This window comes from Salvelinus fontinalis, chromosome 4, assembly GCF_029448725.1.
Source record: "Salvelinus fontinalis isolate EN_2023a chromosome 4, ASM2944872v1, whole genome shotgun sequence".
NCBI classification, from domain to species: Eukaryota; Metazoa; Chordata; class Actinopteri; order Salmoniformes; family Salmonidae; genus Salvelinus; species Salvelinus fontinalis.
Window position 1 is genome coordinate 57,891,292 of NC_074668.1, and position 26,463 is coordinate 57,917,754.

A 26,463-nucleotide genomic window follows, 5' to 3' on the forward strand; every position below is an offset into this window, starting at 1 on the left:
GGCAAGCCTGCGGGGAGGGAGAACAAAATGGGGCATTCTCACAGACACATACATGTCAGCAAACTAGAAGGACACACACTCACTTAATTTAGTATCTGCTGGAGAGAAGACTAATGCATCATGTCGAGAGGACAATTAACATAGTGCCGCGCTCATTTGCATATTGCAACATTTACCATGCTTTGTCTGATCTGTAAGGGTAATGAACAGAAACGGTTTAAGGGAGTAGTGTTACATTCAATGTTCTTCTAATCTAAAATCAAGTTGTCCCTCCTAGCCTGGTCCAGATGTGTATTTCAACCAACCGGTGACTAGAATGTATGCCATGACAATTATAGTCAGAGGAGTTGGTTAAAGCACATTGATATCTGAACCAGGCTATTCTGTTTCTACCTCCCGCTGTCATCTAACTTCAACCCTTGTGCATGTTCTGTGAGCCCTCTTCCTCACTCTGCTTGTCCAAATAGTCTCATATTGGTCCCCAATGGCAATGACATCATCCTGACTACCTTTGCTACTAACCTACCTCAAGGCCCCTTCCTCGTCTCTGCCTCATCTCCAACTATCCAACCAGACCCTAGCTGTGTCTCTCTCTGTCTGTGAAGCAAACTGGGACAAAACCACAAAAATATTCATGCGGAAACAATTCCCTAAAAATAGCCCAATCAACAGGAAGGAGAGTCCAATCTGCATAATTGTGGGGATTGTTCACACAGGACTCTTGAGCAGAATCCCTACTGCCTGTACCTTACATAGTCACTCTCCCAGTGGCGAAAACACCAAAGGTAGAATGAGTTGACTTTCATGCACATGCATGTAACAGAGGTGGTTCAGTGACCCACAATCAAGTGACGAATCTCCTTGCCTGAGACCTGCAGCTTCCTGAACAAGTGTCTCCAGACATTAGCTTAACGGGCCAACATCAGTGAATCACAATCACTAGTGACCTTGCCTGAGACCTATTTTTCTTCTTCTATTTTTAGGGGGTGGATCAGCTTTAATATTGCAGATAGATTGTGGTTTCCATCAATGTAACTGTCTGCATCATTTTCAATCCCCCATATATCATTTTTGTAAATATATAATATATATATATATAAATATAAATATATAAATATTTGTATATATTTTCCTTTACTATTTTCCCCTAACCCTACCACCCCTCAGCTAATTTGAGTAAACTAATGGACAAAACCACTAAGGCTTCTACTTCCAGCTTATACATATTATATGCGTTTTACCGACACCGTATATTTTACAATAGTTATCTTTTGTTTGTTTTTTGTCCCATCCTTCAGCTCCACTCAACCCCTCCCATCTATCTCTGAACACTGTCCAGTTTTGATTTCTATTTGCCATATATTTTTCAACTGTGCTGTGATTTTTCAAAAAAGTTCTGAACCTTTCTATTCTCATAGTTTCTACAGATTGCGACCAAAAACAAGCTTAGCAATTGCTAAATCCTTAGCAAGCTACACAAAATACACTATAATGACAAAGTGAAAACAGGGTTTTAGAAATGTTTGCAAATGTATTCAAAATAAAAACATAAATAACTTATTTACATAAGTATTCAGACACGTTGCTATGAGACTCGATATTGAGCTCAGGTGCATCGTGTTTCCATTGATCATCCTTGAGATGTTTCTACAACTTGATTGGAGTCCACTGGTAAATTTAACTGATTGGACATGATTTAGAAAGACACTCACCTGTCTATATAAGGTCCCACAGTTGACAGTGCATGTCAGAGCAAAAACCAAGCCACGAGGTCGAAGGAATTGTCCATAGCGCTCCGAGACAGGATTGTGTCAAGGCACAGGCCGGTCAAGGCAAGGCCGCCCGGCCAAACTGAGCAATCGGGGGAGAAGGGCCCTGGCCAGGGAGGTGACCAAGTACTCCACCAATCAGGCCTATATGGTAGAGTGGCCAGACGGAAGCCACTCCTCAGTAAAAGGCACATGCCAGCCCACTTGGAATTTGCCAAAAGGCATCTAAATGACTCTGACCATGAGAAACAAGATTCTCTGGTCTGATGAAATCAAGCTTGAAATCTTTGGCCTGAATGCCAAGAGTCACGTCTGGAGGAAATCTGGCCCCATCCCTACGGTGAAGCATGGTAGTGCCGGCATCATGCCGTGGGGATGTTTTTCAGAGGCAGCGACTGGGAGACTAGTCAGGATCGAGGCAAAGATGAACGGAGCAAAGTACAGAGACATCCCTGATGAAAACCTGCTCCAGAACACTCAGAACTTCAGACTGAGGCGAAGGTTCACCTTCCAACAGGACAATGACCCTAAGAACACAGCCAAGACAACGCAGGAGTGGCTTCGGGACAAGTTTCTGAATGTCCTTGAGTGGCCCAGCCAGAGCCCGGACTTGAACCCGATCTCTGGAGAGACCTGAAAATAGCTGTCCAGCAACGCTCTCCATCCAACCTAAGCTTTAGAGGATCTGCAGAGAAGAATGGGAGAAACTCCCCAAATACAGGTGTGCCAAGCTTGTAGCGTCATACCCAAGAAGACTCCATGCTGTGATCGCTGCCAAAGGTGCTTCAACAAAGTACTCCGTAAAGGGTCTGAATACTTATGTAAATATGATATTTAAGTGTTTAATTTTTTTTATAAATTAGCAAAAATTTATAAAAATCTGTTTTTGCTTTGCCATTGTGGGCTATTGTGTGTAGACTGATAAGGGGGAAAAAAATTGTACATTTCAGCATAAAGGCTGTAATGTAAGAACATTTGGAAACAGTCAACGGGTCTGAATACTTTCCAAAGAAACGGTATATAACATTCTATTGGTTGTATGAATTTTGTATAAACATTTAAATAGAAAAAAAAGTTTTGAATGCAGTGTAGTTTAGGTATATCAGTTCATAAACCTTGTGCCATGGAATTGGTACATAAAAAATCTCTTCCCAACTATTCTGCAGCTGTACATTTTTTGGTCTTTAAATTAAACTGGTATACTTTTTTATTCATCACAATTTTCTTTAACCGATTCTGGTCTTTAATGCAGGGCTGACAGACAAATTCCTTACTTTCCCCCCCTTCCACTTCCATTTTTGCAGTAATGCTGCAATTAGTTGGTTGTCATTTTGAGTACGCCAGACATTTCCATATATTTTTGTTAGCTGCATGTGTGATGTAACAGTCCTATTTATGATATCATTTACAAAGATTATACAATTTTTTTGTTTTACTCCAAAAATACACATTTTTTATTTTCAATCAGTATATTTGAGTTTAACCATAATATTTGTTCTGTCATTTCTGGTGAAATAAACTGTAATTGCAACAAACTTTCTATGGCTTGTTAAAAAAATTGCGATACTTTGGAGAATATTTCATTTTCAAACAACCGAAAGTGAGAGGTTGTAATCTGAATTAAGGGAAAAATGCCATTCTTGAACATGAGGTGAGACATTCTTACTAATCTGCTAAAGAACCCGTTCGGATTTAAGTACATCTTTTGTATGACTGAAGCCTTTAGGTCTAATGCTTTAATATTTAATCATTTCTGCCCTCATAATTCATATTCATTATATAAATAGGTCTGCCATTCCAAATAAAATTGAATCTTTTTTGCTCGTATAATCTCGCTAGGTGTAGGCAAGGCCATAAGCAAATAGGTCAACTGGATTATGACTAAAGACAGGTATTTTCCTGAAGACTTGCGTTAGATCTCCGAAAGAACACCTAAAGACCACCACCCTATGACCCTTGACCTCTAAATGTTTAGTAAAAGGCATAAGCTGATGCACACCCAAAAATGTTCTGTAGATGTGCTGACTATAGGAGAGTAAACTATAAACAAGAAAGAAAGTTGCACACTCTAGTTATGCTCCCAAACATTTCATGGATATAGCAAACAACGTTTCGGGTACACAGTGCCTTCTTCAGGGTTTGGGAGCATATCTAGAGTGTGTGACTTTCTTTCTTTACCTCAATGTTTGTCAAACGTTGCATTTATGTTTTCCTGGGTCACTCACTCTGGTGAAGAGTCTGGCGTGAGGCTGGACATGTCCTCCTGGGTGGGAACTGTGGAGAGAGGCAGAAAACAACGTCAAAAGTGAAAGGTTAAAGGCCCAATGCAGTCAAAAACGTGTTTTTTTCTGTATATGATATACATTTCCACACTACGAGATTGGAATACTACTGTGAAATTGTGAAGATGATGACTACCCTTTTGGTGTAAGAGCTGTTTGAAAAGACCGCCTGAAAGTTCCGCCTGTTTTGGTGGGACGGAGTTTTGGCCTAACTGGTGACACCACCAGGACGTACATAGACCAACAAGAATGTACTTAATTGTTACCCAAAAATGATTTGATATTGAGATAAAAACGTCTGTATTGGACCTTTAAAAGGTGAAAAGGTCAGACAAATGGGCAACATCGCTTGATTGACATCTGAGAGCACTATAGAGGGTCCAGTGTGGACGTTTTATTTTGTATTTATTTTTTTATCACTTGATCCTTACTATGTACATGAATACTGTATAGCGCATAAGCACAACATAAAGCCCAAAATCTTTTCCTCCGTAATCTTGTTTATAAATTGGTTTGTCTTTTTACCATTGTAATACCATTATCTACAAAGGTTATTCTGGATAAGATGGACAATATCCCTTCAAGTTGTAGAAATTATGTTCGGGAAAGGAAAGGGACACCTAGTCAGTTGCACAACTGAATGCATTCACCCGGGAAGCAGTTGTTGCGGGGGTTAATTGCCTTGCTCAAGGGCAGAACAGCAGAGTTTTCCACCTTGCTGGCTCTAGGATTCTGTCCCAACGCTCTAACCGCTAGGCTACCTGCCGCCCCTTAGTAATGGAGGATTTAAATGATCTATCACCGTGCAGCACATATTACATGGCAACCTACCTACAGGCATTAAAACGTTATACCACTCATTAGAAGAAGAAAAAGACACACTACAGTTTCCCCAAATACATATATGTGCTTTGCACGCTTTGAGAACCATCCCAACGGAAAAGCTCTGAAGCTATACGCTCCTCATAACACAAACAACCATTCTTTTTCATTTGTGCTCCTCTCATTGGAATGGAATAGCCGTTGATTTATAATGTATATGACCAATCATGTAGAATTGAATGGGACTAGCATAAAGAACCCCTCCCCTTGGTTTAATGTGATCATATCACAACGTATAGGACAGAACGATTACCGTTAACCCTCTTGAGATTAACGCAGATGTTCCCCTGTGCTAAGCGCTAATGCTAACACTCTACTGGGAGAGTGTAAAATACCTTTCTTAACAGTACAGTATGACTTGTTCTACTGTTCACCAGAAGTGTGTACAGGTAGGATTTTATAACTCGTGGTGACCAATCCCCTTGACCAGGTAGTTCCAGCACGTCGTTGCGCTGGGGATGATATACGCAGCCCAGAAGGATGTAGCTGGGAGCCACCAAAGGGTCATTTTCCTATACCCACTGTTAGTGTTTGTGGAAACCCTGCCTTATTTCCTCACCTATCGTCCCCCTCCACAAGTCTCCTACCCCAGTCCAGTACCTTGCATTTTCCTGCGATGGAAGCGCGGTGAGCCCAGGAAGCTATTCTTGATGGAGTTGAGACGCGTCCTCCAGGGCAACCCGCCGATGGAGGGGCTGGGGGGCGGCGTGGGGCTAGGGGTGCCCGCCGGGCTCTCCTTGGGCGTGTGCACCGGAGTGCCCTTGGGGGTAGGGAGGGGGCTCCCCCGCGGAGAGGGGTGGGGAGTCACCTGTATGGTGGGGACAGATTTGTGACCGTTGTGGTCAGGGTGGAGGCGGTGCCGGCGGAGGGGGGACATGGGTGGCACCGGCGACAGGGGGATGGATAGCTTGGGGGGCACGGTGAGGGGCGGGTGGCGGCGTGGCCGTGGGCTGTTGGGGACGTAGGGGGGGCTGCCCAGAGGTGAGGAGGGGGAGGTGGGCTCCGACTTGGGGGTGGTTGGGCTGTCAGCCGAGTTGGGAAGGGGGTTGGACCTGGTGGTCTGAAGGGGCTTCTCAGACACTTTGGGCTTGGCGGGGAGGGTCTGTGTGCGGGGGTGCATCAGGGGGGACCCCATCTTTGGCGTGTAGGAGTTTGGAAGCGGGTGTGGGTGCACGCGGTTGGCCCCCCCTACCCCGTTATGGTTAAGGCGGAACTCTGGGGAATGGGTGGGGCTACAGTTGGGCGACTGACAGAGGTCCGGTGACTGGGGCGGGATAAAGAAGCGCCGGACCGGCTGCGATTGGACATGCACCGTTAGATTGACAGCGCAGGCAGCCAATGAGAGACCACGCCCAGAAGCCAGGGGACATATATAGAAAACACCACAGCCCAATAAAGGTGTATTGCAATGAAAAGGCACCAGGAATAAAACAGAAATATAGTAAGAAATGACATGGAGGAGAGGATAGGTGGAGCGAGTGACACACAGGCAGGGAGAGTGATGAGAGTGCAGAAAGAAAGACAAGAAGAACATGCCATTAGCATAACCAGCCAACCAGGAGGCAGCAGCACCATGGGGGGAGAGAAGTGTAGAACATTACAAGCATTCATGAAGCCAAAGCCAAACCGGCAACTGAAACAGCATCCAAAGCTAACCGCATTAGCTTCCAGATTGGTGGAAAGCAGTCATTCTGCATGCACAATGCTGTGGTATGAATGACATAGCAACTATCATGACAAGACATGACAGTTTATGACAGCTTATGAAAACTGGCATGTATTAAAAGTTTATGCAAGGTTTAATGGCTTTTTGTTGCGTCACTCATATGGCAGCATTATGAAGCATTTATGACGACTGCCTTTGTGTAGTGATCCTCATTAAAAATAACGCGTGCGTGTGTGTGTGTGTGTGTGTGTGTCTGTGTCTGTGTCTGTGTCTGTGTGTGTGTGTGTGTGTGTGTGTGTGTGTGTGTGTGTGCGGGTGCTATAAAGTTTAAAGGTCAAATTACACTCCTAAACCCTAATCCCCATATACATCAGTAGAGTGATCCCATCAATGTGTGACATAACATGTAGCCTTACATAATCGGCACAATATTTATACTTAAGAAAGGAGGACTAAAATGGCATCACCCCTATCTGAACCAAGTCCTTTACAGTGTCACTCGTCATAAAAAAATCATATGAAGTAACATTTAGGCACAAAACCCTTGCTGGGGTTGATGACAGATATAAATATTTGCCCGAAAGAAATATCCTCAACTATGAAACTTTTACAGAATCCTTCATAACACTGGCAGTTCCGCAAGAAGAGGCAGAATATGTGATGACTGCATGTTTGTATCCTCGCTAAGGGTTGGCTTTAAAAATGCATGGCCTCAGTAAAAGAATGGAGGAACTGTGTGTGCTAGCTAAGAGCTGGTTAGTTGATTTGTAGCCCTAACCTTTACAGTCATCTTATATAACATGGCCGCATTTTCCAATGTATTCCCTAATTGAAGATGACTTTGATGGATTATGGTACTATTTCATAGTACTGGTCATTGAACACCAAATCCCACATCTGGGATTTATAATAATGGATGTGTTTGCAATCTGATGAGCTGTTGGGGGAATTAAGAACTTTAAAACAAGAACGATGGGTTCCCTCATCAGTACTTAAGCCCTTATGAGACCTCACATGGATCCAATGATACATCACAAGAAGCCCTATGACATGCAGCCTACATAGCTCTGTCATAACAATGATATAACAACAGTCGTAACAGGTTGATGATAACCAACCGTATATTACAGTATAACAAATGATACAACCCATGAATGAAGTATAAATTATCTAAAATTATTCTGTGACCCACACGAATACCTCATATCAGCGTTATGTCAGGTGTCATAACTCGTGCCCTGTGTTTTGGGCTATCATGTCACATTACATAGATTTTAACCTTTATTTTAAGCTTTTTCCAGAAATAGATTTACACCAAAAATGAAATTGTCTGAGGATGGTGCTGAACCCTCTGACATAAAAGTAAAAACAGGAGTGTTTGAACAAAAAGCTTTAAGTAAAGTTCAAATCCAGGTCATGTGACATGATTGTCCAAAACACAGGGCCCTAGTCATAAGCTGTCATTGGGTATAGTGACTGGTAGCTTTACACTATTCTTATGACAGGATTATCTAGGCTTAATGTCAGATGGTCTTTCAGAGAGGTTTTACCATGGATTCCTCTATGAGCTGCCCTATGTATAGCCTTATGAGCGGCCGTAGCGAGTGAATAGCAGTGTGTGCATTCCGGTGACATCCACAGCACAGCAGAGCTAGCGGTGAGGTGAGTTGGTGCGGTGCAGTGTGGGCCCCGGGGTGGGCCAGTGGGTGGTACGGGACAACCAAACTCTTACCCTGGGACTGCTGAGAGGACTAGTGGAGAGACCGGAGGATGCTCCGCTGATAGACCGTGACCTGTAGACACACACACACACACACACACACACACACACACACACACACACACACACACACACACACACACACACACACACACACACACACACACACACACACACACACACAGGGTTAAAGACATCCTCTGACAATGCAATACGTGTGCTACAACGGGAAAACACTGAACACTACAATATGACCACACACTGGCACACCCCTAGCTGGAGGGAGGACAAAAAGCTCCTAAAGGATATAAGCTTCAAAAGGAATAGGATAAAGTCGCCCCTATATACTGATCTAAGATTGGTTTTGTGATTTACCCCCGTAATGGTTCAAAGTTGCAATTTGGGAGGGTAAGCTGATCTTAGATCTGTGCATAATGGCATGTTCTACCTGAAGCTTCTGGAAGAAGTAGAGAAAAGACATCAGAAGAAGATGAGTTCATTAACGTAACTACCTTGAACACAGTTGTATGTGGCTGTAGCACTTGGTATGCCGCTCTCTGTACTTTTTGAAAACTTTGTCCTGAGCATAAAAGGTTGGCAGAGATTCAATCATACAGGGTAAGTAGAGGAGATTAGGGTTATTTCACCCCTGGGGAGGTCGTCTGTTTAGGTCGGGATTTCTGAGCTGTTTTATCAAACCCATTTTTCTCTCTCTCTCTCTCTCTCTCTCTCTCTCTCTCTCTCTCTCTCTCTCTCTCTCTCTCTCTCTCTCTCTCTCTCTCTCTCTCTCTCTCTCTCTCTCTCTCTCTCTCTCTCTCTCTCTCTCTCTCTCTCTCTCTCTCTCTCTCTCTCTCTCTCTCTCTCTCCTCTCTCTCTCATCTCTCTCTCCTCCTCTCTCTCTCTCTCCTCTCTCTCTCCTCTCTCCTCTCTCTCTCTCTCTTCTTCCTCTCTCCTGCTCTCTCATTCTTTTCTTTTTCTCTCCTCTCTAGTTGCTCAGATAGTCTTCGTCTCTCTCTCTCTCTCTCTCTCTCTCTCTCATTTCAATTCAAGTCAAAGGAGCTTTGTTGGTATGAGAAGCAATGTTCACATGGCCAAAGCAAGTGAAATAAGCAATCGCAGATGAACAATTAACGTTATTAAAACACGCAAAAGTTTTAAAAAGAGAAAGACGTTTGAAATGTTATATTATTAACTATGTGTAGTGTCGTTACAAAGTGCACATATTTGAAGTACAAATGGCAAGGGAAAATAACTAAACAGATACATTTACTTTGGTGTTTGTGTTCCACTGGTTGCCCTTTTCTTATCGCAGCAACAGGTCACGTATTTCGCTGTGGTGAGTACACACTGCGGTATTTCACATAACAGATATGTTAGTTGATCAATATTTGATTTGTTTTCCAACTATTTTTAGGTCCATGTAATGTGAGGGAAATATGTCTCTCTTATACTATCGTACATTTGGCAGGAGGTTCGGAAGTGCAGCTCATTTTCCACCTCATTTTGTGGCCAGTGGGCACATAGCCTGTCTTCTCTTGAGAGCCAGATCTGCCCATGGCGGCCTCTCAATAGCAAGGCTATGCTCACTACATAGTCTGTTTTCCTCTGTTTTCTATCAGTAACATTGGTCACTCTCTCTCTCTTTCTCTCTCTCGTATATACCATATGGAACAGCAGGGACTGTGAAGCAACACAAACATAGGCTCAGACACATGCATACACACACGATAGCATACGCACTATACACACACGTACACATGGATTTTGTATTGTAAACATGTGGTAGTGGTGGAGTAGGGGCCTGAAGGCTCACAGTGTGTTGTGAAATCTGTGAATGTATTGCAATGTTTTAAAATTGTATAACTGTCTAAATTTTGCTGGACCGAGGAAGAGTAGCTGCTGCCTTGGCAGCAGCTAATGGGGATCCATAATAAATACAAATACTGTACTCTCTCACTCACTCTCAATCTCCTCCTGGCTCATCACACTGTCCATCTCTCTTTTTTTCTGTCTCTCGCTGTCTGTCAATCTCTCTTTCTCCCTCTCTGCCATTTCACTCAGCCTCTCACTGTCTGTCAATCTCTGTCTCCCTCTTCCTCTACCTCTCCTCTTATCTTTGATGAGGCGTCAGAGCTGTCCTTGTGCATAGCCTCAAATGGCCTTGTGTGTACAATATGACTAGCACAGTCACACAGTGGCTGTAGACTAAAACGACAGTTGAAAGGTTTGGAGTGTGTTGGCTTTTAAATACTGGATTGGGTGTACTCGCCAACCGTGTCTGTCTACATGACAACAAGACATGCAAAGCATCGGTCAACATCTATAAATACTTCAAACATGTCAGCTACGCCGTGAGTAAACACACACACACACACACACACACACACACACACACACACACACACACACACACACACACACACACACACACACACACACACACACACACACACACACACACGCACACAGCATAATTAATCATCTTCCTTCTTTTATTTCTTCCCCTTCTCTTGTCCCTCCTCTGTTGTCACCCCCTTCCTCCCCCACATCACATTGGGCCACTGATGCCAAGCGAGGTTTGGGGATTTAATTAACAAAAGACAATTTGGCTATTTTGTTGGAAACTAAAATTGAAACAGTAAATCATGTTAAAATATGCCGCCGTGTGCACACGTGCACTCAAATGCACGCGCTCATACACACTAAGCTTCAACCTCAGGGAAGGATTTCTTCCATAACCTTATCAATGCTATCTGGATTAGAGATACTCTTAATGATCGGCTATGAAAAGCCAACTGACATTTACTCCTGAGGTGCTGACTTGCTGCACCCTCGACAACTACTGTGATTATTATTATTTGACCATGCTGGTCATTTATGAACATTTGAACATCTTGGCCATGTTCTGTTATAATCTCCACCCGGCACAGCCAGAAGAGGACTGGCCACCCCTCATAGCCTGGTTCCTCTCTAGGTTTCTTCCTAGGTTTTGGCCTTTCTAGGGAGTTTTTCCTAGCCACCGTGCTTCTACACCTGCATTGCTTGCTGTTTGGGGTTTTAGGCTGAGTTTCTGTACAGCACTTTGAGATATCAGCTGATGTAAGAAGGGCTTTATAAATGATTTGATGATTACAAAACGGCGACAGTAATACAAAGCGCGAGGCGAGCGAACCAGAACCTAAGAGCCGAGTTGCCTTTCACCGAACTGCAATGGAATCCTCCAGACAGGGCTCTACACGGACAGACATCGAGTTCACAGTAAGGATACAGGAGATGAAGTAACGTTACTGCACTACAAACTACACGAAACCGTAACAATGGTAAACAGACGAAGATTGATGAAAGGAGACATACTACATGCCACATCTCAAGACCACAGAGTTAAGATGCAGAGGGAGGTTCCCTCGGAAGTTTCCCTCGGAAATTTCCCTCGGAAGTTTCCCTCGGAAGTTTCCCTCGGAAGTCTCTCTATTCCGGAATGCCATACTGCATTCCGGAATGTCGTAAATATTGATAACTGAGTTTATGTCGTAAAGGCATATTGAGTACATATGAGTCAAACATGCTTATTTTGTCATATACACAGGGGCGCAACTTTCACTGGGAACAGGGGGACATTGCATTTTTGTCCACCCCAGTTTTATCATTGGAATGTGCTACAAAGCGAGGCAACAGCGTGCTTCAGGACCATGCAAACGCCTCCGAGCGGTCAGCTAGGCTGTTTGGAGTGTTTATTCGACTGGACAAAAAATTAAATAATAATAATTATGCCCCCCCCCCCCCCCCCCCACTTCTAAAACCAAAGTTGCACCCCTGCACATAGTCATATGCTTTCAGTCATTTCTGTTTTGTGTGTGTAAACAATGTAAACATTGTATTTCACCCCACGTTTTCAATCAAATTACGATCTTGTCTCATCGGTGCAACTCCGCAAAGGGCTTGGGAGAGGCAAAGGTCGAGTCATGAGTCGTCCGAAACATGACTCGCCAAACCACGCTCCTTAACACTCACCAGCTTAACCTGTTTGGGCTGCAGGGGGAGTATTGAGTAGCCAGATAAAAGGTGCCCATTTCAAACAGCCTCATACTCAATTCTTGCTCGTACAATATGCATATTATTATTACTATTGGATAGAAAACACTATCTAGTTTCTAAAACCGTTTGAATTATTTCTCTGAGTGAAACAGAACTCATTCTGCAGCACATTTCCTGACCAGGAAGTGGAAAGACTGAAATCGATGCTCTGTTCTACTTCCTGCCTATACATGGGCATGATACGTAAGAGTCTACGTGCACTTCATACACCTTCCCCTGGATGTCAAGAGGCGGTGAGAGAAGAAATTTCGTGTTTATCTTGGTCTGAGGTGGAATAAAAGCTCTTTGTATGACGTGACTGTCCATTTTCTGTTTTCTGGAGCGTGCGAATGGGACATGGATTTGCCTTCTGTTTAGCTGTCGTTATGGACGACTAATATCTCCGGCTATGATTTTATTTGATACATGTGACCATATCATCGTAAAGTATGTTTTTTCAATATAGTTTCATCAGATTATTGAAAATTTTTCGGGAGTTTTGCCGTGTTCCATTCTCTTCCGTTTGTTGACTTGGAGAGCTTTGTGCCACTTGGCAAGTGCGCGTGCTAAATCGAGAGGGAAAATGAACGTTCTGAATCCAAACAACGACTGTTCTTGACAAAGGACACCTTCTACAACATTCTGATGAAAGATCACCAAAAGTAAGAAACATTTTATGATGCTAATTCATATATCTGTCGTGCATGTGAATTAGTCGTGGGCGCCCAACTTTGGGGTACTCAGCTATACCGAAGCTGGATGTCGTAATGAAGACATTTTTTAGAATTCTAACACTGCGATTTCATTAAGAACTAATGGATCTATCATTTCCTATACAACATGTATTTTTTACTTATGTTTATGAATAGCTATTTGGTCAGAATATGTGTGTCAGAGAACGTGTCAGAAAAATATCGTTGCTGTTTAGACGTTGTGGGAAAAAGATGCTACGTTAGCACAATGTGTAACCACTGATTTCAGCTCTAAATATGCACATTTTCGAACAAAACATAAGTGTATGTATAACCTGATGTTATAGGACTGTCATCTGATGAAGAAAATCAAGGTTAGTCAAAAATTATATATCTTTTGCTTGTTTGTTACGATCGCTAACTTTTGCTACTGGGAAATTGCTTGTGTTTTTGGCTATTGTGGTAAGCTAATATAACGCTCTATTGTGTTTTCGCTGTAAAACACTTGATAAATCGGAAATATTGTCTGGAATCACAAGATGCCTGTCTTTCAATTGCTGTACACTATGTATTTTTCAGAAATGTTTTATGATGAGTATTTAGTTATTTGGCGTTGGTGTCTGTAATTATTCTGTCTGCTTTCGGTGCAATTTCTGATTGCAGCTGCAATGTAAACTATGATTTATACCTGAAATATGCACATTTTTCTAACAAAACATATGCTATACAATAAATATGTTATCAGACTGTCATCTGATGAAGTTGTTTCTTGGTTAGTGGCTATTTATATCTTTATTTGGACGAATTTGTGATAGCTACTGATGGAGTAAAAAACTGGTGGAGTAAAAAAGTGGTGTCTTTTGCTAACGTGGTTAGCTAATAGATTTACATATTGTGTCTTCCCTGTAAAACATTTAAAAAATCGGACATGTTGGCTGGATTAACAAGATGTGTACCTTTCATATGCTGTATTGGACTTGTTAATGTGTGAAAGTTAAATATTTAAAAAAATATATATTTTGAATTTCGCGCCCTGCACTTTGAGCTGGCTGTTGTCATAAGTGTACCGGTGTCGGGCTGCAGCCATAAGAAGTTTTAACCCAGAAGCCAGCCAAGTAAAGGCCTCCCGACCAAACCCTCCCCTAACCCGGACGCCACCCTATGACTCTCCCTCACGGCTGGTTATGACACAGCCTGGGATTTTTGGAGGCAGGCCACTCGATTTCGTCTCTGCGTTATATTGGCATCGAGCATGTCACCCTCCCTAGGAGAGGGGGTCACCATGATCATGTATTGTAGGCTGCCTGGATCTTTAACTTAAAGACCCTTGCTCCCTTCGGTCTCAACGTAGACTTTGATCTGAAGCCATTCTTGTGAATATTGTGACTTTGCCATTGTAATTGTTTGTAAGCGTGTGTAGTCTAAAAGGAATCTAAGATCGTATGCTATCCATTTGTTTTTTGTATGCTGTTTTTTGTATGCCATTTTAATATTTGAGAATTAACCAAGGATATTAGGCCACTCTTGGCCATGATTACAGACACCTGTGTGTCTTTTGACACTATATAAACGAGTCATCCCGGCAGTGTTTGGGATTATACCCTGACGAAGACAGCTTGGCTGTCGAAACGTTGGATACTACATTTTTGCATCTGAGCTCCTAGAGTGTGCGGCTCTCCTTTATTTTCAAGTCAGCCTGGGATCTAACCTGGGTCTGTAGTGATGCTTCAAGCACTGCGATGCAGTGCCTTAGCCCGCTGTGACACCTCCGGAGGCCTAAACATCCGACATTTTATGGTTGTTCGTTCCTTATTCTGCTGCAAGGGGAGCCGCTTTAAAATGACAACAGATTATTGTACTTGTGTGTACAATCACACACACCTCGCCAATATCAGGCAGTCTTTCAAGCACATAATTGAAAGACATCTGTTGTTCGATGACGATTAAATACAATGTGTGGGTGTGTGTGTGTGTGTGTGTGTGTGTGTGTTTGTGTGTACGTGCACATTGGTATGTATGTGTGTCAGTGGAGGCTACGGTATTTATTTAGCAAAGACGACAACGCATAATCACTTCGGACAGACACACGCAAAAACCCATGACATAAATGTTATGCAGCAGCCGAGGCTACACCTAAACATTATAAATCTGAGACGCTTTTTGGGGTGAAAATGAGACTATTTTTCAGTCTGATCCACTGTAGACTACTAATAAGAGCATATTGCTGATGCGCCCTGTGTCACGTTCCTGACCTGTTTTCCTTTGTTTTGTATTCATTTTAGTTGGTCAAGGCGTGAGTTGGGTGGGTTTGTCTATGTTTGTATTTCTATGTGGGGTTTTGTGTTCGGCCTGGTATGATTCTCAATTAGAGACAGGTGTGTATTGTTTGTCTCTAATTGAGAGTCATACAAAGGCAGCCAGGGTTTCACTGGTGTTTTGTGGGTGTTTGTTCCTGTGTCCACACAGGACAGTTGAAGGTTAGTCACGTTTGTTGTTTTGTAGTTTTTGTAGTGTCTTGTTTTGCTGTGTTCATTAAAAGATGGCTTATTTCTCTCAATCCGCATCTTGGTCCTATCCATGCTCCTCCTCATTTGAGGAGGAGAACAACAATGACTGCCTTTACACCCTGTCCATTTGGTCAGCGTAAACTAATTGGTAACGTTTTTATTTGATTTATTTTTTATTTAACCTTTATTTAACTAGGCAAGTCAGTTAAGAACAAATTCTTATTTACAATGACGGCCTACCAAAAGGCAAATGGTCTCCTGTGGGGACGGGGGCCTGGGATTAAAATAAATAAATAAATACAATAGAATTATAGGACAAAACACACATCACAACAAGAGAGACAACACAATACTACATAAAGAGAGACCTAAGACAAGAACACAGCAAGGCAGCAACACATGAAAACACAACACGGTAGCAACAGAACATGACAACAATGTGGTAGCAACACAACTTGGTAGCAGCACAAAACATGGTACAAACGTTATTGGGCAAAGTCAACAGCAAAAAGGTCAAGAAGGTAGAGACAACAATACATCACACAAAGCAGCCACAACTGTCAGTAAGTGTGTCCATGATTGAGTCTTTGAATGAAGAGATTGAGATAAATCTGTCCAGTTTGAGTGTTTGTTGCAGCTCGTTCCAGTCGCTAGCTGCAGCGAACTGAAAAGAGGAGCGAACCAGGGAGGTGTGTGCTTTGGGGACCTTTAACAGAATGTGACTGGCAGAATGGGTGTTGTATGTGAAGGATGAGGGCTGCAGTAGATATCTCAGACAGGGGGGAGTGAGGCCTAAGAGGGTTTTATAAATAAGCATCAACCAGTGGGTCTTGCAACGGGTATACAGAGATGACCAGTTTACAGAGGAGTATAGAGTGCAGTGATGTGTCCTATAAGGAGCATTGGTGGCAAATCTGATGGCCGAATGGTAAAGAACATCTAGCCGCTTGAGAGCACCCTTACCTGCCGATCTATAAATGATGTCGCCGTAATCTAGCATGGGTAAGGATGGTCATCTGAATCAGGGTTAGTTTGGCAGCTGGGGTGAAAGAGGAGCGATTATGATAGAGGAAACCAAGTCGAGATTTAACTTTACGCTGCAGCTTTGATATGTGCTGAGAGAAGGACAGTGCACCGTCTAGCCATACTCCCAAGTACTTGTATGAGGTGACTACATCAAGCTCTAAACCCTCAGAGGTAGTAATAACACCTGTGGGAAGAGGGGCATTCTTCTTACTAAACTACATTACCTTTGTTTGGAGGTGTTCAGAACAAGGTTAAGGGTAGAGAAAGCTTGTTGGACACTAAGAAAGCTTTGTTGTAGAGCATTCAACACAAAATCCGAGGTGCCAGCTGAGTATAAGACTGTATCATTTGCATATAAATGGATGAGAAAGCTCCCTACTGCCTGAGCTATGTTGTTGATGTAAATTGAGAAGAGCGTGGGGCCTAGGATCGAGCCTTGGGGTACTCCCTTGGTGACAGGCAGTGGCTGAGACAGCAGATTTTCTGACTTCATACACTGCACGCTTTGAGAGAGGTGGTTAGCAAACCAGGCCAAAGACCCCTCACAGACACCAATATTCCTTAGCCGGCCCACAAGAATGGAATGGTCTACCGTATCAAAAGCTTTGGCCAAGTCAATTAAAATAGCAGCACAATATTGCTTAGAATCAAGGGCAATGGTGACATCATCGAGGACCTTTAAGGTTGCAGTGACACATCCATAACCTGAGTGGAAACCAGATTGCATACCCGAGAGAATACTATAGACATCAAGAAAGCCAGTCAGTTGATTATTGACAGGTTTTTCCAACACTTTTGATAAACTGGGCAAAATAGAAATAGGCCTATAACAGTTAGGATCAGCTTGATACTACAGTACTTTAAATAAAGGATGAACTGTGACTGCCTTCCAAGCAATGAGAACCTCCCCAGAAAGGAGAGACAGGTTGAAATGGTTGGAGATAGCCTTGGCGATGATAGGGGCAGCAACCATAAAGAAGAAAGGGTCTAAACCATCTGACCCAGATGGTATTTTGGGGTCAAGTTTTATGGAGCTCCTTTAGCACCTCGGACTCAGTGACTGCCTGCAGGGAGAAACTTTGTAGCGGGCAGGGAAAAAGAGGGAGAAGCATCGGGGATAGTCGCATTAAAAGGGGTGGGAGATGAGGAAATGTTGGATGGGCAAGGAGGCATGGCTGAGTAAAATAGGAATCCTGGTGATTAAAGAGCTCAGCCATGTGATTTTTGTCAGTAACAACCACATCATCAATGTTATGTATTTGTAGTCCATTTGTGTGTCAGGAGAAAATGTGAATGTGATCAAATTTAGTTTATATTCAAAATTGGGCTGGCTATGCTGCCTATACGTTTTTAATCCAAAATGATTAACTGGAATTAGCCAGTCAACATAATACTGATGACAGATGTGAGTACATTTTTTGTAAGGCCTACAGTTGCATAGGCCTGCATGATGCAAACATGCATAAAGCGAGCTCATCCCTGTGAGTTCTATTGTCTATCACTTGTTGTCTATGTGTCCGGTTCGAGGTAATGCCCCTCATAATCTAGTCTAAATATAATTTATATGAACAAATATAAGGAAGCTGCAGTTTGAAAGGGTCTTCATCCCCCCCAGGGCCAGGAGTTAAACCATGTGACCTGATGAGGAAGAGCTGGTCTCATCATAGCCCATATCAAATCTTTATACAACGGATGAATCACTGTCATACCTTATAGGGTCCAGAGTTGTCCTAGTTCGCTTAACATATAAGGAAAAACTCCAGGCCCCAGGGGTTAAAATTGACCCACCGCTTTGGGACCTATGGTGCCACCAGTCTGCTTGCAGTTGTCAGTTATCGTCAGGTACGTGGATGATCAGGAACATTTCTCGGGATACTTTGATGTGTTCAGAGGGCGAGATGCGCAGTCGGTGTTTGACTTGGTGAATTGTGAGATGTCTGAGTTTAAGTTCATAAGAGGAACTCGTTGTCCAAACCTACGGTGGCGCAGCTGTCATATAATGTATCTGCTATTTGTATTTCCAGCTAAGTCCCATCCTGTTCCATGATTTAAGAGGCGACGACTACTCCACTCCACTACCACTGTCAACTTTGAAGCCACGTCTCATGTGCCCGCTCAACCACTGCCACATTGAATGTGTCCCCTTCAAGCACTGTGAGTACCCCTATCAATTATCTCTCATTACTATATGTAGAGTCAATCACATACACAAACACAATCACATTATTACACATCACGGATTTGACTCCTTGCTAAGACTAACTAATTCGTAGCTATTTTGTCTAACTACGCAGTGTGTTGTGTTATTGTTGTTTGTATTCCCAGTCAAATCCTGTCCTGCACTGGTCAATCCTCTGAACACTTCAATTCATGCCTCATACCCTCACTCAATCACTGTTGTGATCCCTTTCCGACACTGTGTAAGTAGCCCTCTCATTCCCATTCCCCATAATAGTGTATTATAAACGTCTTTATTAGATGCTTTAGGTTCAAATAATTAGTCTTTAACGATTTTTGAAACACTTTGTCGTGGGCCTCCCATCCTCCTCCATTTTTCAAGTCACCAGCCTCCACTGATGTCTGTGTGTGTAACGGTTCTGACCTGTTTTATGTTGTTTTTGTATGTGTTTTTGGTCAGGGCGTGTGTTTTGGGTGGGCAGTCTATGTTTTGTATTTCTAGGTTGGTTTTTGTGTTCGGCCTGGTATGATTCTCAATTAGAGACAGGTGTGTATCGTTTGTCTCTAATTGAGAGTCATACTAAGGCAGCCAGGGTTTCACTGGGGTTTTGTGGGTGTTTGTTTCCTGTGTTAGTGTTTGTTCCTGTGTCCTCACAGGACAGTTGAAGGTTAGTCACGTTTGTTGTTTTGTAGTTTGTAGTGTCTTGTTTGCTGTTTGTTCATTAAAAGATGGCTTATTTCCCTCAATCCGCATCTTGGTCCTATCCATGCTCCTCCTCGTTAAAGGGGGAGAACAACATTGACTGCCTTTACAGTGTGTGTACCACTGTATCGCTCTAATTAGATAATGGAGATAAAAGACTATTCAGAGGGATATTAATGCCTCATTTCCATCCCTGTTTGTTCTCCTCTTCTTCGCTCCAGCAAAACGCCCCATCTGCATTCCCACCAATTAATTTATGCTAATCTCTCTCTGTACGGGGTGGGGGGGGCGGACCGGCGAAGCGTCACTAAACCGTGTTCCCGGACACAAGGTCATCCGTGAATAGGCTTTGAAAGAACGATTGGACCTGATGCACCATGATGAGGTAACCTCACAAATAGATTGGCAGAAGACAAACAAACACACACGTGCATGGGAGCGAACACAGACACACACACACCCGTTCAGGCACAAAGACACACACACACACACAATGGGGAAGGAGGCAAAACAGGGAAACATGGAAGTTGACCTAAAAATTGGGATCTGCCCTGGGACACCGAAACTACAGCATCAAAGGGAAGAGAGGGCCAAGAGAAGGAGAACGAGGATAAGATGCTTTTGATGTGCATGGAAGCAGCCGAGGGTGTAGAGAAGACTCCCTCCCTCCATCTCTTCTCTATCTCCTCGCTCCTTCAGTTCAGTCTAGGCCTGATCACATTGGCCTACTTTACCACAGTATGAAAATAAGGGCTTTATTGTGTGAATCCGTTATCAGATAGCCAGGCAGTCAAGTGAACTTCTGGTAAAAGTTTCAGAAGAATTCTAACGGCAAGAGGTTCGATTCTTTGTGAATTTATTTTATGCAGACAAGGATGGAGCTTAGTTTTTTATTGAAGTTTACTAGACTACCCTCTCAAAGGATTATAGACTTAAACATGGTGAGAATATGAATGGGAAAACCCCTCTGCAACTCAACTGTGGCAAGACAGACAGACAAAAGTGACAAATACCTTTCTTCTTTGGTGAGGTTAGCGTTTGTGATATCCAAGCTTTTACTGAAAACAGACTTACTTCAGACAGACAGAAAGAAAGAAAGTAAAGAGACAGAAAGACAGTCACATAAAAGGACAGATTCTAAGCATTCCTTTAAAAAAGTGCAGATTATTGTATAGGTCATGAGTTGTCAACCTAACGTTAGTTGTGTATGTGATACAGAGCTGGCTATTGCTCACAATGACCAATGCACAGTAAGTAATACTAGTCTTGAAAGGAAAAGTTAACAGAAGAAGAAAAATGATTGATCATGACACGACAATGAAAACAAAGAAAGAAACACACAAGACATTAATATATTAATCAGCAAGTAAAAACAGATTAAACAGAGGCGTAAGACACTTTGAAGGGTCATGCTAATATGGGGTGTTCTCACATTTGGTATACTTTCTAACAGTCTAGAAAAAGTAGAAGTCTTAAAGCCTCTATCCTCTTTGGATGACTCACCCGCGCAGAAAGTTGTAAACTTTTCAGCTTTTCTGTCCGTGTTAGACTGTCATAACACCCTAAGCAGCTTAGTGATAAAGTTAGTGAGGAGAGGGATGCTACTGGAAGTACACACACAGCAGATTGAACTAATGTACAGAGAGATATCCAGCAAGGTGCCATAATATGTAGGCGCCCTACTGCTGCGTATTCGAATCCGGTGTTTGCGTTTGTGTGTGTGTGTGTGTGTACGTGCTTATATGTATGTTTGTGGTGTGTGTGTGTGTGTGTCCATGCATGCACGTGTCTGTGTGTGTTAAAGAGATTCTCCGGTAATTTTTGTATACTTTTTAGCCAGTAGTTCTGAAAGTAGTACTCACAAGCCAGAAAGTGGCCCTCAAAATTGCATACTACGTCACATATGTGCAGATATGTGCACCACGTCATTGCTTTCTCTCTCTCTGCTGCCCCGTGCTGAGCCGTTTGGCCTGCCGTGCAACCTCATTGGATAACGCTGGACAGGCCTCTTGCTAGCTGTCACTCAAATGCGAGGGGCTGAAGCTCAATGTCGGGAAAATGGCGCGGTTACAGCTTCAAGATAAACAGTCGCTTTCAAACTATGGATTTCATGGCTAATTGAGGTAAGCCAGTAATTCCACTCATAGATTATGCATGTATGAACGACACATTGACACATCCAGCCCAAAGCGGGAGGTTTAAAAAAGACTTAGAAGTCGACAAAGTTCCGGAGCATGTCTTTAATATTCAGTAATTTGAAGAGTACTACACTGAGAGTGGGGACTACAGACCACTCATATTAATCGGAGGTCCTGTGGTTCTGTTATTCACCTGTTTTCATCTCATGTGATTACACTGATATGTGTTGCACGTACTTGTGCATGTGTGTACGTGCGCCAATATGATACGTGTGAGTGAGTCCATGTACTGTGTGTGTGTGTACATCACACCATACCTCTGTCCATGTGTTGCCATGTCGATGGCTCGTCGTACGGGTACAGGAGAGCCCCCCTCTGTGACACTCAGCACCTCCATAGACTTCCTCTCCGGCCTCCTCTTCCCATGGCGGTTCAACATGGGGGAGTCCACCCGCTTCCTGGGCGGGTCAGCTGAACAGGGGTCAGGGGTCAAAGGTTAGGGGTCAGGGGAGAAGCAAGTGAAGAGAGAACAAGAACTAGTCAGCAACAAACCAACTACAATGTGTGACAGAACATCATATCCGAGTTATGGTGTAGCTACTGCAGGTTTTCATTTGCAAAAGGCATAGAAGGTTTGGACTAGTCTACTTCTCCTATTGTGTGTGGGTAAAATGGACCAGCCTACCAATCTCACTGCGCGGGGGGAGGTTCTGGTCCTCCTGACTGGGGTACCTCTCCTTCCGGTCCAGCAGCAGGAAGTAGATCATCTTCTCCTGGTTATCACTGGAGAGACAAGAGAGTAAAGTCATCCTGTCTGATGTCCTTGAAGCACCTCAGAGTGGATGACTTCGCTGACACATTTCTCCCTCCATATCTCTCCATCCCTCTCTCCTTCCCTCTAGTCAGAGAGCAGGTCTTTCATCAATTTGCTACGATCTCTGACACAGACCAGTGAGTGCATGATTTCCCTCCCTTTTTCCTCCCCTTCCATCCATTCTTCCTCCCTCCCTTCCTCCCTACCTCCCTCATCAGAGAGCAAGTCTTTGATGAGTTTTTTTTTGAGTGCACTTCTTTAACCCTTCCATCCTTACAGCCCTCCCTCAAACCCTCCCTCCCTCCCTCCCTCCCTCCCTCCCTCCCTCCCTCCCTCCCTCCCTCCCTCCCTCCCTCCCTCCCTCCCTCCCTCCCTCCCTCCTTCCCCTCTATCACTCACTCGTCAGAGAGCAGGTCTTTGGTGAGTTTGCCCTTGTCTCTGAAGCAACCCAGAGAGTGCATGCTCTCCAGGACGTCCGGGTCTATCTCTTCAGTGCTCAGGGTTCTGATGGCCACCTTCCTGGGGACAGGCTGCTCCGGCTCAGGCTCGTTCTTCCCAGCTCTGAAAGACAGGAAGAATGACAGAAATGACTGACAGGTTTTATTTTTATATATATACATTTTCATCTTTATTTTAACAAGGAAGACATATTGAGACCTAGGTCTTTTTTTCATGCGCCCTGTAAAATACAATAGAAATATACACATTATACACAAAATATAAATATATATACATATATATATACAGTTGAAGTCGTAAGTTTACATACATTTAGGTTGGAGTCATTAAAACTCGTTTTTCAACCACTCCACACATTTCTTGTTAACAAGCCATAGCATTGGCAAGTCGGTTAGGACATCTACTTTGTGCATGACACAAGTCATTTTTCCAACAATTGTTTACAGAGATTATTTCACTTATAATTCACTGTGTCACAATTCCAGTGGGTCAGAAGTTTACATAAACTAAGTTTAACAAATCAAAATATAATTTATATTTGAGATTCTTCAAATTAGCCACCCTTCGCATTGATGACAGCTTTGCACACTCTTGGCATTCTCTCAACCAGCATCATGAGGTAGTCACCTGGAATGCATTTTAATTAACATGTGTGCATTGTTAAAAGGTAACTTGTGGAATTTTTTTCAAGCAATCAGTTGTATTCAAATCAAATCACATTTTATTAGACACATGCGCCAAATACAACAGGTATTCATTCACCTTACATTGAAATGCTTACTTACGAGCCCCTAACCAACAATGCGGTTTTAAAAAATACGGATAAGAATAAGAAATATAAGTAACAAGTAATTAAAGACCAGCAGTAAAATAACAATCGCGAGACTATATACCGGTACAGAGTCAGTGTGCGGGGGCACCGGTTAGTTGAGGTAATATGTACATGAAGGTAGAGTTATTAAAGTGACTATGCATAGATGATAACAACAGAGAGTAGCAGTGGTGTAAAAGGGGGGGGGGGAAATGCAAATATTTTGGGTAGCCATTTGATTAGGTGTTCAGGAGTCTTATGGCTTGGGGGTAGAAGCTGTTTAGAAGCCTCTTGGACCTAGACTTGGTACTCCGGTACCGCTTGCCGTGTGGTAGCAGAGAACAGTCTATGACTAGGATGGCTGGAGTCTTTAACCATTTCTACAGCCTTCCTCTGACAACTCCTGGTATAGAGGTCCTGGATGGCAAGAAGCTTGGCCCCAGTGATGTACTGGGTAGTTCGCACTACCATCTGTAGTGCCTTGCGGTCAGAGGCCGAGCAGTTTCCAAACTAGGCAGTGATGCAACCAGTCAGGATGCTCTCGATGGTGCAGCTGTAGAACTAGACCCATTCCAAATCTTTTCAGTCTCCTGAGGGGGAATAGGTTTTGTCGTGCCCTCTTCACGACTGTCTTGGTGTGCTTGGACCATGTTGGTTATGTGAATGCCAAGGAACTTGAAGCTCTCAACCTGCTCCACTGCAGCCCCGTCTATGAGAATGGGGGTGTGCTTGGTCCTCTTTTTCCTGTAGTCCACAATCATCTTCTTTGTGGTGTACAACCACTGTGATTATTATTATTATTATTATCTGACCCTAATGGTCATCTATGAACGTTTGAACATATTGGCCATGTTATGTTATAATCTTCATCAGGCACAGCCCTCAAAGCCTGGTTCCTCTCTAGGTTTCTTCCTAGGTTCCGGCCTTTCTAGGGAGTTTTTCCTAGCCACCTTGCTTCTACATCTGCATTGCTTGCTGTTTGGGGTTTTAGGCTGGGGTTCTGTAGAGCACTTTCTGACATCGGCTGATGTAAAAAGGGCTTTATAAATACACTTGATTGATTGATTATGACAAGGTAGGGGTGGTATACAGGAGATAGCCCTATTAGGTAAAAGTCCATATTATGGCAAGAACAGCTCAAATAAGCGAAGAGAAATGACAGTCCATGATTACTTTAAGACATGAAGGTCAGTCAATCTGCAACATTTCAAGAACTTTGAAAGTTTCTTCAAGTGCAGTCAAAAAACCATGTAGCACTATGATGGAACTGGCTCTCATGAGGACCGCCACAGGAAAGGAAGGCCCAGAGTTACCTCAGCTGGAGAGGATATGTTCATTAGAGTTAACTGCACCTCAGATAACAGTCCAAATAAATGCTTCACAGAGTTCAAGTAACAGACACATCTCAACATCAACGGTTCAGAGGAGACTGCGTGAATCAGGCCTTCATGGTCGAATTGCTGCAAAGAAACCACTACAAAGGACACCAATAATAAGAAGAGACTTGCTTGGGCCAAGAAACACGAGCAATGGACAGTATACCGGTGGATATATGTCCTTTGGTCTCATGAATTTTAGATTTTGGGTTCCAACTGCAATGTCTTTGTGAGACGCAGAGTAGGTGAACGGATGATCTCTGCATGTGTGGTTCCCACCGTGAAGCATGGAGGAGGAGGTGTGATGGTGTGGGGGTGCTTTGCTGTTGAAACTGTCTATGATTTATTTAGAATTCAAGGCACACTAAACCAGCATGACTACCGAAGCATTCTGCAGCAATACGCCATCCCATTTAGTGTGTGCTTAGTGGGACTATCATTTGTTTTTCAACAGGACAATAACACAAATCAAACCTCCAGTCTGTGTAAGGGCTCTTTGACCAAGGAGAGTGATGGAGTGCTGCATCAGATGACCTTGCCTCCACAATCACCCAACCTCAACCCAATTGAGATGGTTTGGGATGAGGCAAAGGGTGGCTAATACAAAATATATTTTGATTTGTTTAACCTGTTTGGGCTGCAGGGGCAGTATTGAGTAGCCGGATAAAAGGTGCCCATTTCAAACGGCCTCGTACTCAATTCTTGCTCGTACAATATGCATATTATTATTACTATTGGATAGAAACCACTCTCTAGTTTCTAAAACCGTTTGAATTATATCTGTGAGTAAAACAGAACTCATTTTGCAGCAAACTTCCTGACAGGAAGTGGAAAATCTGAAATCGATGCTCTGTTCTAGGGCCTGCCTATAAATGTCCTTGATATATATCAGTATACATGCACTTCATACGTCTTCCACTAGATGTCGACAGGCAGTGAGAGAAGAAATTGAGTGTATAACTTGATCTGGGGTCGAATAAATGCTCTTTGTATGACGTGTCACCAGTTTCCTGTTTTCTGGAGAGCGTGTGAAGGGACCTGGTTTTGCCTTCTGTACAGCTGTCGTTATAGACGACTAATATCTCCGGCTTTGATTTTATTTGATACATGTGACAATATCATCGTAAAGTATGTTTTTTCAATATAGTTTTATTAGATTATTGAATTTTTTTCGAGACGTTAGGCGTGTTGCGTTGTCTGCGTTTGTTCACGAAGGAGAGCTTAGCGACCACTTTGCTAGCTTTCCGTGCTAATTGACTGGAGAAGAGGACATTCTAAATCCAAACAACGATTGTTCCCGACAAAGTACCCCCTGTACAACATTCTGATGAAAGATCATCAAAAGTAGGACCCATTTTATGATGTT

At 43.1% G+C, this 26,463-nt stretch overlaps 1 protein-coding gene across 1 annotated transcript in view; it reads right to left on the bottom strand.

Annotated features, from left to right (window-relative positions):
* LOC129852897 (serine/threonine-protein kinase BRSK2-like) overlaps window positions 1-26,463 on the bottom strand; it is a 95,311-nt gene that overhangs the window by 16,828 nt on the left and 52,020 nt on the right. Inside the window, exons 9-16 of the mRNA XM_055918505.1 lie at window positions 22,851-23,012; window positions 22,323-22,420; window positions 21,955-22,108; window positions 20,513-20,572; window positions 8,332-8,392; window positions 5,534-6,227; window positions 3,995-4,043; window positions 843-882 (exon numbers count right to left, since the gene is read on the bottom strand). Coding sequence (XP_055774480.1) covers window positions 843-882; window positions 3,995-4,043; window positions 5,534-6,227; window positions 8,332-8,392; window positions 20,513-20,572; window positions 21,955-22,108; window positions 22,323-22,420; window positions 22,851-23,012 — 1,318 coding nt within the window. The remainder of the gene's footprint in view (window positions 1-842; window positions 883-3,994; window positions 4,044-5,533; window positions 6,228-8,331; window positions 8,393-20,512; window positions 20,573-21,954; window positions 22,109-22,322; window positions 22,421-22,850; window positions 23,013-26,463) is intronic.